At 46.9% G+C, this 13,108-nt stretch overlaps 1 protein-coding gene across 1 annotated transcript in view; it reads right to left on the bottom strand.

Annotated features, from left to right (window-relative positions):
- LOC102950588 (deleted in malignant brain tumors 1 protein-like) overlaps window positions 1-13,108 on the bottom strand; it is a gene marked incomplete at its 3' end in the record, with an annotated part of 44,482 nt that overhangs the window by 23,692 nt on the left and 7,682 nt on the right. Inside the window, exons 8-17 of the mRNA XM_042960069.1 lie at window positions 12,709-12,750; window positions 10,073-10,102; window positions 9,433-9,586; window positions 6,107-6,324; window positions 5,737-5,814; window positions 5,066-5,377; window positions 4,183-4,215; window positions 3,612-3,638; window positions 1,939-2,092; window positions 435-652 (exon numbers count right to left, since the gene is read on the bottom strand). Of these exons, the coding sequence (XP_042816003.1) occupies window positions 435-652; window positions 1,939-2,092; window positions 3,612-3,638; window positions 4,183-4,215; window positions 5,066-5,377; window positions 5,737-5,814; window positions 6,107-6,324; window positions 9,433-9,586; window positions 10,073-10,102; window positions 12,709-12,750 (1,266 nt within the window). The remainder of the gene's footprint in view (window positions 1-434; window positions 653-1,938; window positions 2,093-3,611; window positions 3,639-4,182; window positions 4,216-5,065; window positions 5,378-5,736; window positions 5,815-6,106; window positions 6,325-9,432; window positions 9,587-10,072; window positions 10,103-12,708; window positions 12,751-13,108) is intronic.

Here is a 13,108-nt window from a genome sequence, read left to right as displayed (position 1 = left end):
TGAGGGGTGTGTTTCAAAGCTTTTTCCCCAGACAGGACTATTTGACAGAGGCCAAAGGAGGCCCCCAGAAGCCCCATGTGAGGTGGGCACTGCCAGGCATGCTGACACTAGCTGTGGCTGCTCTTGGGGAACAACATCTTGATGCAGCTTTAAGGGACTACACCTGTTTTGAACGAAACGGGCTTGGAGACAGCGTCAGACAAGACCCCTCCTTAGCACGTGCGATGTGCTCTAATATCGGAAGGTGTGTGTGTGGACGTGTGGTTCCACGCAGTGTTGGGTGTTCAACCACACCCCCCACCCCTGTCAGATCTTGGGGGTAAACAAAGGAGCATGGGGACCTTTTCCAGTCCCTCGTGCCCAGTCAGATTCGGTCACCCACCCTCGTCTTCATTACCAGGCAGCACAGGGGCCAAAATGACCAAAGGACCTACCGGTGTTGTTCTCATCTTGCACAAGAGACTCATAGGATGCAAAAAAGCCCATGTTGGTGACGATAGCATCGCTGTGGAAGACCACCGTCAAGCGATTTGAGGAGGAGGTGAATACTGGGGTTGTACCAGAACAGAATCTTCCCAGAGAAAAAGATTCGCTCTGTGGCCCATCAAAGATTTCAATGAAGTCGTACGGACATCCAAAGAAGTTTTCCATCCTATGAAGATACGATATCACTCAGACTCCATCCGCTGAGGCTTTTCCTCCACCAAGCACTGCACAGATTGGTTCAGGAAGGGAAGGTTCTGGAAGAGGTATCTGAAACCTATGTCTTTTTGCACAGATCGGAGGGAAATAGGACCCTGTTGCTAAACGGAGTATGTATCTTCCTGTTTATAAAATCCTTTTAATTTGTAAAGTTTCCATTGAGTTGCATTTCCCGAATATGGATTACAAGCACAAAGAATAGAACTTAACTGCTATTGACAGGTATGTGGTGAAAAGTACATTTTTCTCTAATCCCTGACTAGTCCCTCTGATGTCATTCTGCTTCTTAGAAGAAGCTACAATGAACAGTTTCTTTTTGTTCCCTTCCAGATAGAGTCTAAGCACAGAAGGCAGCCACTGGAGTGTTGTTCGAGGTTTTCTTGTAGACCGTTCCCTAGCAATACCCCCTATGTGTGTGATGGACCCAAACCTGTTTAACTGATCCCCTACTGATGCCCAATTATATGGTTTCTAATCTAGTGTTCCTATAAGAGCACTGCCATGATTATCCTCCATGCACAAGACTTTATCAGTAGACTGATTTTCTGGAACTAGAATTGCTGCCTTAAAATATTTGTACCTTAAAAGGGGGTGCTTGGGTGGCTTTGTCGGTTCAGTGTCCAACTCTTGGTTTTGGCTCAAGTCACGATCTCACAGTTCATGAGATTGAGCCCTGCATATGGCTCTGTGCTGACAGCGCAGAGCCTGCTTGGGATTCTCTCTCTCCTCTCTCTCTCTCCCCTCCCCCACTCACTCTCTTTGTCTCTCTCTCTCACTCTCTCTCAAAATAAATAAATAAATTTATTTAAAAAATTAAAGTTTTGGGGTGCCTGGGTGGCTCAGTCGGTTAAGCATCCGACTTCGGCTCAGGTCATGATCTCACGGCCCATGAGTTTGGGCCCTGTATCAGGCTCTGCACTGACAGCTCAGAGCCTGAAGCCTGCTTCAGACTCTGTGTCTCCGTCTCTCTCTTCCCTTCCCCAATTCACACTCTGTCTCTCCATCAAAAATAAATAAGCTTAAAAAAATGAAAGTTTTGATCAAAGTTTTGATATTACAGAACAGGCGTCCCAGGCCTTCCTCACTTTTTGAGAGTTAACTATGGAAGGTGGGTTTTATTTATTTATGTTTGTTTGTTTGTTTGTTTGCTTATTGGTGGGGTTAGGGGTAGTGGGCAGCACAATAGTGTCTATGACAGGGCAAAGAGGAGAGTAAAAGTGGGAGATATTTACTCACTTCACCACATCAAACGTGAGCTTGACATGAGCCCTGCCATCCACTTGTATGTCCCAGGCACACACCACATTTGTGGGGTATTTTTTAGGATACCAAGGGCTGGAGAAGGAGCCCGAATTATTTGTGAGCAAACCGCCACAGTGGAAGTTTTCATCTGTAAGATGCGGTAAAGACACCCCATCAGATAGGAGGCACTGAGCTGTGCTGGTGTTTTCAGAGGGGTCAGAGGGCACAGGCAGCAGGAGCGAGGGACACCTGTTCCAGGGCTGCTTTGGCCAATAACTGCAAAAGCCGGCTTTGGGAACTCCTCTGAGTTTCCAATGCTGTTGTTTGTCAGATGAGACCATTATACGTGTCCCGCAAGATTACAGGGCTTCGTGAGGACAAATGACAGTGACGTATGGTTGACAGGGCTTTCTGGACCCATATGCACAGATGGGTCTGAGCATGTGTTTTAATGAAAAGATGCAAGGACAATGTAAGCCCCAGTACGTATCACCGTCCAGTCATAAAACTGCTCATATTAGAAGATCCCCCATGTGATATACAAATCCCAGATGGAATCAGCACCAACAACACACAGAACACCCACTTCATGGCTGAAATACTGGATTTGGTGTGGAATTTAAATTAAAGACCCCCTGTGCTGGGGCTTCTCATATGTAAAAGGAAGAGAGCATTTATCCAGCTGTTGCAAGCGCTAACATTGAAAATAAGGCACAAGGTGCCTGGGTGGCTCAGTTGGTTGAGCATTCGATTCTTGATTTCAGTTCATGTCATTATCTCACGTTTCATGAGTTCAAGCCCTGCATCGGACTCTGCACTGATGATAGCACAGAGCCTGCTTGGGATTCTCTCTTTCTCCATCTCTCTCTGCTCCTCCCCTGCTCATGTGCACTCTCTTTCTCAAAAAAAAAAAAAAAAAACAAAAAAAAAAAAAAACAAAATAAGGCAAACAGCATCTGGTGGCTCAGTCAGTTGAGTGTCCGACTCTTAATTTAATTTTGGTTCAGGTCATGATCCCAGGGTTGTGGGATCAAGCCACTCTTAGTGTGGAGCCTGCTTAGGATTCTCTCTCTCTGTCCCTCTGCTCCTCTCTACCACTCATGCTCTCTCTCGCTCTCTCTCTGTCTAAAATAAAAAACAAAAAAAGAAAAGAAGGCAAGTATAAAACCATGTGAAGGACAATAGCCAAATTATGGAAAGAGCCTAAATGTCCATCAACTGATGAATGGATAAAAAAAATTGTGGTTTATATACACAATGGAGTACTACGTGGCAATGAGAAAGAATGAAATATGGCCCTTTGTAGCAACGTGGATGGAACTGGAGAGTGTGATGCTAAGTGAAATAAGCCATACAGAGAAAGACAGATACCATATGGTTTCACTCTTATGTGGATCCTGAGAAACTTAACAGAAACCCATGGGGGAGGGGAAGGAAAAAAAAAAAGAGGTTAGAGTGGAAGAGAGCCAAAGCATAAGAGACTCTTAAAAACTGAGAACAAACTGAGGGTTGATGGGGGGTGGGAGGGAGGGGAGGGTGGGGGATGGGTATTGAGGAGGGCACCTTTTGGGATGAGCACTGGGTGTTGTATGGAAACCAATTTGACAATAAACTTCATATATTGAAAAAAAAAAACCACGTGAAGGGTTTACGTAAAGCTGACATACCTGTAGCAGGACTGTCACCAGTCGAGTCTGTGAAGATATACAGAGAAAAAACGATGCTGTGAGCAAGGACTTTTATCCAAAATATGCCTCTAAAATAGTAAAAAATATTGACATTCCAAGCTGTGACTTCTCTGTGTCCCACTGGACAGAGATGACTGTCCAACCCAAGAGTTGGGACATCTGCACACTAAGTGTGTGGATAGGTGTAGTTTGATACAACTCGCTGGGGGCTCACCTGGGCTTCCCATTTCCTTGGTTCCCACAGCATCTATGGCATGATCATCCCTGCAAGCAGCTAGCTCTCTCTCACTGCAGGTGCCAACTCAGGGCATCCTTGGGGCCCAGATACTACACTTCTGGTGAACCTGAACTCTACCCCCGGCCCTCTCCCCACCCTCTGCAGGCCCCCAGCCCTGCCATTTTGTCAACACTAACGGGATGCGTCGCTCTTGTTCATTAGCAACAGAAGGCTTATGCTGTCGACTGTGCCCTGATTACAGGATTAAAGAGTGGCCAGGACCACATGTTTCAGGGGCCTGGTGAGCAGTTGAAATGTATGGAAGAACAATACCTGTTGGTCCCACTTTTGGACTGCCATCAACACCTACTCAAAGACCAAAGAAAAAATAAGTAGGATAGTCATGTAATTGATAAAAGAAAATCAGGTACTATTTTTGTTTGTTTGTTTGTTTGTTTGTTTGTTTGTTTAAGGATCAAACACATTCTTTCTGGGCAGTTGAGAGTGTGTATAAAAACCCATCGACGTTGTTTAAAGATTGGCAGCCTACGTCAGGGCCCACTGGATGAGGGGGAACACTCTGCTTTTCAATTTCATGATGGTTCATCTAATTGCTGTAAGTATGAAAATTGAAAGCAATTAAAATAGATGGTATGTATTTCCTTTTGGTCAGTTATAGGGCTGGAGGAGCATTAGTAACAGAGCCAAGCTCAGTCTTTCGTACAGTACCTTGGGGGCAATACTTAACAGAGTATGGGCCTGCATGTCATCGAGACAATGCCGTTGTTACCTTATCAATAAAATGAGAATGCAGTCATCTCTCTTATTAGAGATTGTGAACATGAAGTGAGCATATGAATGAGCTGGATTCGGCACTGAGCCTGGCACATGTTCAGCACTCTGGACAGCAGCTGCTAGTCCTAGTCAGGGGGCAGTGGACTGTCACCAACACCGTGGCATGCTTATCCAGGACTGGGATGTCTGATGACACAAATCCTCTATCTAATTATCACAACTTTTAAGGGGGAAACTTGAACAGTTTACAGACACAATAATTTAAGAGAAAGGACACTAACTCTTAAACAAATTGACTTTAAAAAGATGGCTTGAAGCCATGGTTTCCTTTCTGAGTAATTGCTGGCATTGATTTCTCCCTTCCCAGAAGCTGCAGGTGGGCAAGACTATCTCTGAGGGTGGCTGTGTCCTGGGGGCTCACCTGAGCAGATGGCGCTGGCATCCTCATGGTGCCCGCAGTTGTGGGAGAACCATCCATTGTGTGTGCATTGCCACAGCCTGGCTTCATTCCCCATGCACTGCATATCATCCAGCATGATGTGGCCAGTGCCTCCATCAAAGTAGCTCTGAGCTGGGGCTGACAAGGCCTCACCACAGCCAAGCTGTTGGCACACCACCCTGGCATCTGTTATGTCCCAGCTGTCATCACACACTGTGCCCCAGGTGCCGTTGTAGAAGACCTCCACCCGGCCCTCACACCTGTGACTGCCATTCACCAGTCTCAGGGATGCACCTGGGGGACAGGAAGACAGAGGCTTCTGAGCTGTGGTGCTGTCTCCAAAACTCTAGGACCTTCTGCAGTTAGAGAAGGAATGCCCAGCACCTGGGCTCATTTTTCTGTATTAGGCTATGAGACTCTAGGTAGGGTGGCCTTATGTCCTGCTTTGCCTGGAATAGTCCTGGTTTATAACTGTCATAGAGCAAGTAATGCCTGTTAATTAGTTTAGAGTCCCTTTTAAACTCTCAAAAGTATCCTGACTGGAGGATAAGTTACGTGGTCACCCTGAGCATAATCCACTGAGAGCTCGGGAATGTTCCCCACATCCTAAGAGGTCTGTATAAGTGCTCTGGGTGGTTTTGTATTGAATTCACCTGGAATCAGGTGGACTGGTAGTTGTAGTTTGAGGTAGCTTTGTTCCAGAAGGATCGGCCCTACTGCATCCTCCCCTCCTTTGGAAAAGAAAGATCTTCATTTGCGTCCTTCATCTACACACACAGTCAATGCAAGATATGAGATCCAGCCACCTGTTTCTTTAGCCAGGATGTTTTGGTGGTGGAAAAGGACAGTGAGTGGCAGAGCAGGGTGAGGGATTGGCTGGGGACTGTTAGAGTGGACGTCACTCAGGGTGGCATTAATGATGGTGGACTCTGCAGGTCAGATTTAGAAAGCATCTCCTCTCTTAAAGGGAAAGGACACAAATTAGATCTAGCTTCCATCCAGGGTGAATATTAGGATACCTACCACTCTCCCTTTCATCTTGTTGAATGGCATTATACAGAGCATAAAACCCTGTGTTGGTGATCATGGCATCACTTCTGAACACCACAGTCATGATGTTTGAAGAGGAGAGGAAGGTGAGCTCTGCCCCAGCACAAAATCTGCCCATGGAGAGTGAGGCAACTTGCCGTCCGTCGAACACTTCAATAAAGTCATAAGGGCACCCGTATATGTCTTCTAATCTGAGGAGGTAAAGGCACAGCAAATCTCCTCAAGGAAATCTGCAGAAAAGTCTTAAATGAAAGCGTCATTTGTACTGTATCCAGCCAGAAACTGCAATCATCACTGCTGCCTCCTTTCAACCACACATCCCACTGGTGGACTTGACCCCTTCAATATGGCTTGAATTTGCCCTTCTGTCCTTCCCTGTGGGCACCGGCCCAGGTCAGTCATCCTTGTGCTGTGTCTCACATGCTCTGTTTCAGCGGCCCCCATCTGGTATCTTGGTTTTTGATCTTTCCCATCAGCTTCCTCTCTACCTCCAGTGCCTCCTGAATGTCCCCTGACTCTATTCAAACTCTGACATTCCCTGGGGGTGTGGGCAAGTGTCCACTAGTGTCTCATTGAGTAGAACACTCAGTGGGACCTGGAGCAGGGACAGATGTTGACCTGCTGTCAATAAGCCCCAGGGCCTGCTGAGTAGGACTCTCTCCTTCCATGCCCCAAACTGCCTGGTTCCAACCTGGATGATCAGAGAAGTTGTCCCTGACCATCCCACCAAACCCCATCTGCCCAACCACCCCTTCTCTATCCTATTACCATCTAGGTATATATATTTTTCTTCATAGCATTTATCAACTTCTCACTGATGGGAATTGTCCTTGAGCTACTGGTTTATTTGAGTACTATTTGCCTGCCCATCTAGAATATGAACTTCATGAGGACAGAGATCTTGTCTGTCTTGTTTGCCACTAGAAGTCTGTGTCTAGACCAGAGTCTGCATGAAAGCAGGCTCAACAAATATTCCTTAAAGAATATCAACATTAATCTAACATGATAAACACGGGAGGTACGCACATTGGCATTCCAACAGCCGTAAGTGGCCCCTAAGGCATGTGTTGTAAGTGCCTGTTGCACAATACACGCACAATGGGTACCTCCCAGTGTACGCAGACTCCCAAATTTGAAAGCCTGTTTGTTGAAAGCACACCCGTTCCAGAGGAGTAAGAGCCAAGTGCCTCTTACCTTTAAGATAAGAAAAAATGATAACATTTGTGTGTAAGGTGACAATAGGGTGACAGTAACAGATGAAACCATAATCTGAGAAACCATTTCAGTGGAAAACAAGACACACTTCACTTAGCAAGAATGAAATGGCACATTTTAAATATGAATATAATTTTTGCAAATCGAGTGTGAAGCGGGTTTCCATAGGAGCTGAAATAGAAAAAAAAAACTAAAGCAAGCTGCAATCAGGGGCTCTCAGTACCATCGACATTTGGGGCTGGAGAAGTCCTTGCTGTGGGGGGCTGTCTTGTGAATAGTAGGACACTCAGCCTCATCCCTGGCCTCTAAGCACTATGTGACAGTGGTACCCCATGCCCGCAACTGAGACAATAGAAGATGCCTCCAGGCCCAGATGAATGTCCTGTGGGGTCTGCCATTTCTAGTGGAGCCTCATTGGAGCAAACTAACTAACTTCATTGTCCTTAGACGCAAAAAGCAGATATCGAGAAATCTAGTCTTAAAAACATCAAACCCTGAAAGTTAGTGCCTACGCTTTGGCTCTAGGTAACACTTTTAAGCAGCTCCTTGATTTGCATCCTCTGAAATTGGAGCAGGAAATTTCTGTTGGGACAGCAGCTCTGAGACTGCAGGGAGAGTGGGCCACTGCAGCCGTTTGGAATAACCATTTTCCAGAAGTGGTAAAATGATACTCTGTGCCCCAAAAGAATAGAACTATGGATTCCATAGATTTGAATATAGCATACCAAATCTTCTCACACTGCTTTAAATGAGTAAATGTGTGTGCAGTGAATGAATGAACAAATGAATGAATGATAAGTATATTTTGTTCACCATATACAATGCTCCCTGATATTGGTTTATGTTCTCCCCCATTTGCAAGGAATTTTGGCCATCAGGTAAAGCTAATTGAATGCATCCCTCACTCCACTGCTGACCCATTTCCCATTTGAAGGCAGCATTTAGCCATTCAGCTCCTTGACTGCTGAGGCCAACAAACACAGATGGAAAGCAGTGGCAGAGGTCTGGCAGAGACTGTGACAAAGTCAGGAAGAGAGAAGGACCCAGTTGGGACCCAGTGTAGAAAGCTGAAACCAGGTTAAACAATATCAGGAAAAGCAATATTTTTAATTTGCATTAAAAAGTCACTCATGTATATGTGAATATGTATGTATATATACATGCATATAAATATGCATTAAAATAGGAGAAATTCCTTTAAAAATGGATGATGGTCAGAGAAAGAAGCAGGAAGTACACTGGGCCTAAGAAGAATGCATGAATGGAGTCTATTTAATCTGAGAAAGAAAACTCTTAGCAGGGTCACGACAGACATTCTTGAAGAAGAGGAAGCAGACATGTTTTGTGTAGCCTTAGAGGCAAGAATGAAGTTCAGAAAATGGGAATGAAGAAGAACAAACTTGGGCTCGGCCCAAGGAAGAAGCAGTGTCCCCAGTGGAGCTGGCTGAGAGTGGAGGGTTCATGAGGTCTTCGTGTGTGGGCCACCCCAGATGACGCTGCCTTGGTGGTCTGGTGTCAGGGATGCTCGTGGGTGTTTGGGGCGTTCTCCAGTGCATAGGGAGCTGAGCTCAATGATTATAAGACTCCTAAGCTCAGATGACCAGACCTATTTTCACCTAAAATGTGAAAGGATGTGTCACACGGTGCTGCAGGCTGAATGTTTGTGTCCCCTCAAAATTCATATGTTGAAACCTAGCCCCCAGCAGGATGGTATGAGGAGGTGGGGCCTTTGGGAAGTGATTAGGTCATGAAGGCAGAGCCTTCGCAATGTAAGATCAGTGCCCTTACAAAGAGTCCTGAGAAAGCTCCCTTGTCTCTTTTACCAGGTGAAGCGACTGTGAAACTATAACCAGCTGTGAACCAGGAAGCAGGGCCCCGCCAGACACTGAATGCTGATCTTGGACTTTCCAATCTCCAGGACTGTAAGAAACACGTTTCTGTTGTTTATTATCTGATTTTTGACATTTTTGTTATATCAAAACTGAGCTGGGTTGACTAGATATGCAGAAAGTCCACCTACTTAAGGAAAGCATGGATTCAAAGCTAATCTGGCCTTTGGTGTAGAAAAAGGCAAAGCTGCTTACTTCAGGCTTGGGATCACCAGTTCTATGTGGAACTTCTCAGCCACGTGTATCACCCAGATACACTCCACGTCGGTGGGGTAGTTTGTTGGATACCAAGGACTGGAGAAGGAGCCCGAGAGACCAGAAATGACTCCTCCACAAGAGTTACTTCCTCCTGTGGGCAGACAAGAGACAACTGGTTGGCTTCTTCCGGCATGCACCTGGCATTTCCCAGGAGTAGAATCCACGATTCCATCAAACTCAACAGTGAGTCACAAAATGGGAAGGGATCATGGTGGTAGCATAGTTGTGGCTTGGCTGCAGTGTGTGCATCCCTGAGAGGGAATGAGGGGGAAGGAAAGATGTGTGACTTGTACCAGAGCAGGACCCTAAGGCTGTAGGTGAGACTGGAAATGGCGTGGGACATGTATGTGGCAGGTGTGGGGTGTCCAGCCAATAATTTCATTAATGCTCTGCCCAGCTTCCTGCCATGCAAACCAGCTCAACTCAGATGTAGACAATCCATGCACTCGTGAGGGCTCCATCCCACCAATTCCTTCCCCTCAGGTAGCCAGAACAGACAGACATCCATTCTGCTTTTACAGGTTATCAACGTGATTCTATCCTTTACAGGTTATACTTTCAATGAAAAGAGAGTTACCTCGTGGTGTAGGCACTTGAGGGATGGGAGCTGCAAAAACCAAAACCAAAGAAAATCAGGAAAGAGGCATCACAAAAGCATCATATATTCACGTACGAATGAGTGAACCTGTAACTCTGCTTGAGTCTTGAAGCATGGTGTGGGCACGCACGCTCATTTCTCTTTTCTCTCCTAACGCGGGATGTGGTCTCTCCCCTTCTTTCGGTGAATCGCCAGGAAATCACAGATAGCACACAGCTACATGACTTATTTTCTCTTCTGTGTTAGGGTCCACCAACCCCAGGGCTGTCCTGAGATCGATCAGTCGTGCATCACCCACAGAAACATCACTGGGCTTCTGAGCATGTCACTGCAGAGTGTGCAGAAATGCACAGGGACAAAAACTGGATGGCTGAGAGCCCTGGGCAGGGGAGGGCAGGTCGGATAAGAATTACGTTGAAATAGATGACCCTCAGTGGGAGAGCTTCCTCCTTTCCTGTGTCCTTTTGGCTTTGATTTCCAGGAGGCCTATATTTCTACATTCTGATGTGTCCTTTTAAAAAATATTTATTTTTGAGAGAGAGAAAGCATGAATAGGGAAGGAGCAGAGAGAGAAAGAGAAAGAGAGAGAATCCTAAGCAGGCTTTGTGCTGTCAGCACAGAGCCCGGCACGGGGCTCAAACTCACAAAATGTGAGATCATGACCTCAGTCGAAATCAAGAGTCAGATGCTTAACCGACTGAGCCACCCAGGCGCCCCTCTAGATGCATCCTTAATCGCCAGTGCCTGGTGAGCCGAAGGCAGATTTTGAAAGGCTGTCCATTGGGAAGCTGGTACTTGCTGGAGTCCTACACTAGGGGTTGGCGGGCACAGAGTTTGAAGCAAATGGGTCAGATGCATTTAAGAATTCCTTTATGCCCGTTGTCCTCCTTGGGCAGCTCTGCCTCCAGGTGTAGAGCAGTGAGGACAGCGGCACTACCCACTGCCTGCCTTCTCAGTCCTTCTCCAGGAAGGGTGCTGGACATCAGCAGAATGCATTTTTTTGATGACCTAAAGTTGTCTTAGAAGCAATTCCCTTTTGTTAAAATGTTTGACATGCAGCGTTTCCCTTAGAGAGTTAAATGGCAAAAGCCTTACTCTGTGTGTGTGTGTGTGTGTGTGTGTGTGTGTGTATGTGTGTGTCCAGAAGAATATATAATGCTTTATCGAGAAGTGGTTAGCTTACAAGGTGTATACTGTTTAGACATAAAGGATTTCATTTCCCCCTATAATTTCTTTTATTCCATGACCCATTCTTTTATTCAGTCAGCTATGCCTCTTTGACTCAGAAAAGGAATACTATAGCAGAGAGAAAAAAGAGAAAAGGCTTCTGAGGTTTGATACTCTAGACCGCAAGTGGACGTGGCGCAGAGCTGTGTGATGAACCGAAAACCGTGTTCTCCTCCCTGGCCCGGGGCTAGAGGAGATTCCTCGCTGGGATAGAAAAGGAAAAACCAGAGGGCGCCAAGCAGAGGTAGCTGCTTGTCAGTCCCTGAGAAATGGCTCTGTAGGCTCTGCCTCCCCTCCCGGGCTACGGCACGATTAGTGGGTCCCAGTGCAAAATGAAAATGTGGGGCCTCAGCTGGAGGTGGGGAAGTCAATCGCCCCTTCCCACAGGTTCATTTCTACAGGGGATGGTGATGCCCACCTGGGATGCGCTGGGGGCCTGGACTGGAGTGGGTAAGAGGCCCCCACCAAGTGTCCCTCCAAATGTCCCATGGTGATGCCAGTCCAGAGTAGGGACAGGCTGCCAGCCACCTTGCCCACCCCCCAAACACTACAGGGTGCACCCTGACCTTGACCTGCCCCACATCCAAACCCGGAGTGGGGACAGAGTGTGGAAGTTGTCACAGAGCAGGGCTGGGGAGGAGGCTGGGTGGGGACCAGGGTGCCAGCAAGAAGGGAAGTGGGCAGCTAGAGCCTGTCCTGGAGAGGTAGACCGCTGTAGGAGGCAGGACCACACGTGCTTAGATCCCGCTGGAGTCTTGAGTTTGGACATCACTGCCACACATCGACTCTGAGTAGGTTACCAGAACAAGGTATACCCTTTCTCTGTTCCTGCCATGTCTGTGAAGCCAGAAGGCCCTCAGAATAGCCCCAAATGGCTTCACTTCTCACACTCAGCTTGTTCTTGACCCACTGGGAGAGCGAGCCATTGATGCATCGGTGTTTTCTTGCAGGCTTTCGTTTTTTAACACATGTCCCTGGGAGGCAAAACTTTCTACCTTCTCTCCTCTCCATCTTGACCCTCTTCCCAGCCATGGTGATAGAACCTCTCCCCCTCCCCCCAGCCTTCCTTGCTCTGTTGTCCAGAGAGGAGTTGGGGATGCCATTTCATTTGGGGAATGAGGCTCTTAGCTTATTGTCTAAGCCGCTGGTTCTCAACTTGCTGCATGTTGGGATCACATGGGAAACTTTAAATATTACTGATGACCTGGTGTGACCCCAGAGATTCTGATATGACTGGTCTTGGTGCAGCCTGGGCATCAGGAATTTAAAAGCTCCCTGGGTAGTCAGTCAGTGTCTAGGTCACAGTCCAGCAGTGTCTAGGTCAAGACAGAGATTAGATTTCCTACTCACTTTGCAGAGATATTGGAAGTTCACGGTGTTGGACCTACCTGGGGATGCAGGGATCACATCTGGAGCCCAGTCCCCAGCATCTGCATGAATTAAAAAAAAGTAGGTAGATGTAGGAAATCTGAGTTACATTTTATGAAGGCAGGTGGTGGTTCAGATCTCAAGCAGGTAAGCTTCGTGTTACACAAGCAACACGGGCATGTTGGATCCTGGAAAAGCAGTTCAGGCCTGGGAGAGATTGCAGAGAACAGGACTTGACAGGTATGTGGGCCTGGCACATGTGTCTTTAGAATGGAGTCAGGCTGTCAGCATTCTTTGTCAACCTGGCTAAAGGGACACTCATCTGCGGGGCCACCGCCCTCCGCTTCCCTAGCCCTGCTTTGTGCACAACCGCCATCCATCACTAAGATGTTGCTGGCTGAAAGTTCAGAAAGAAACTGC

Source organism: Panthera tigris, chromosome D2 (genome assembly GCF_018350195.1).
Source record: "Panthera tigris isolate Pti1 chromosome D2, P.tigris_Pti1_mat1.1, whole genome shotgun sequence".
Taxonomy (NCBI): Eukaryota; Metazoa; Chordata; class Mammalia; order Carnivora; family Felidae; genus Panthera; species Panthera tigris.
Note: the sequence above shows the minus strand (reverse complement) of the source record. Positions and strands in the feature narration are given on the sequence as shown.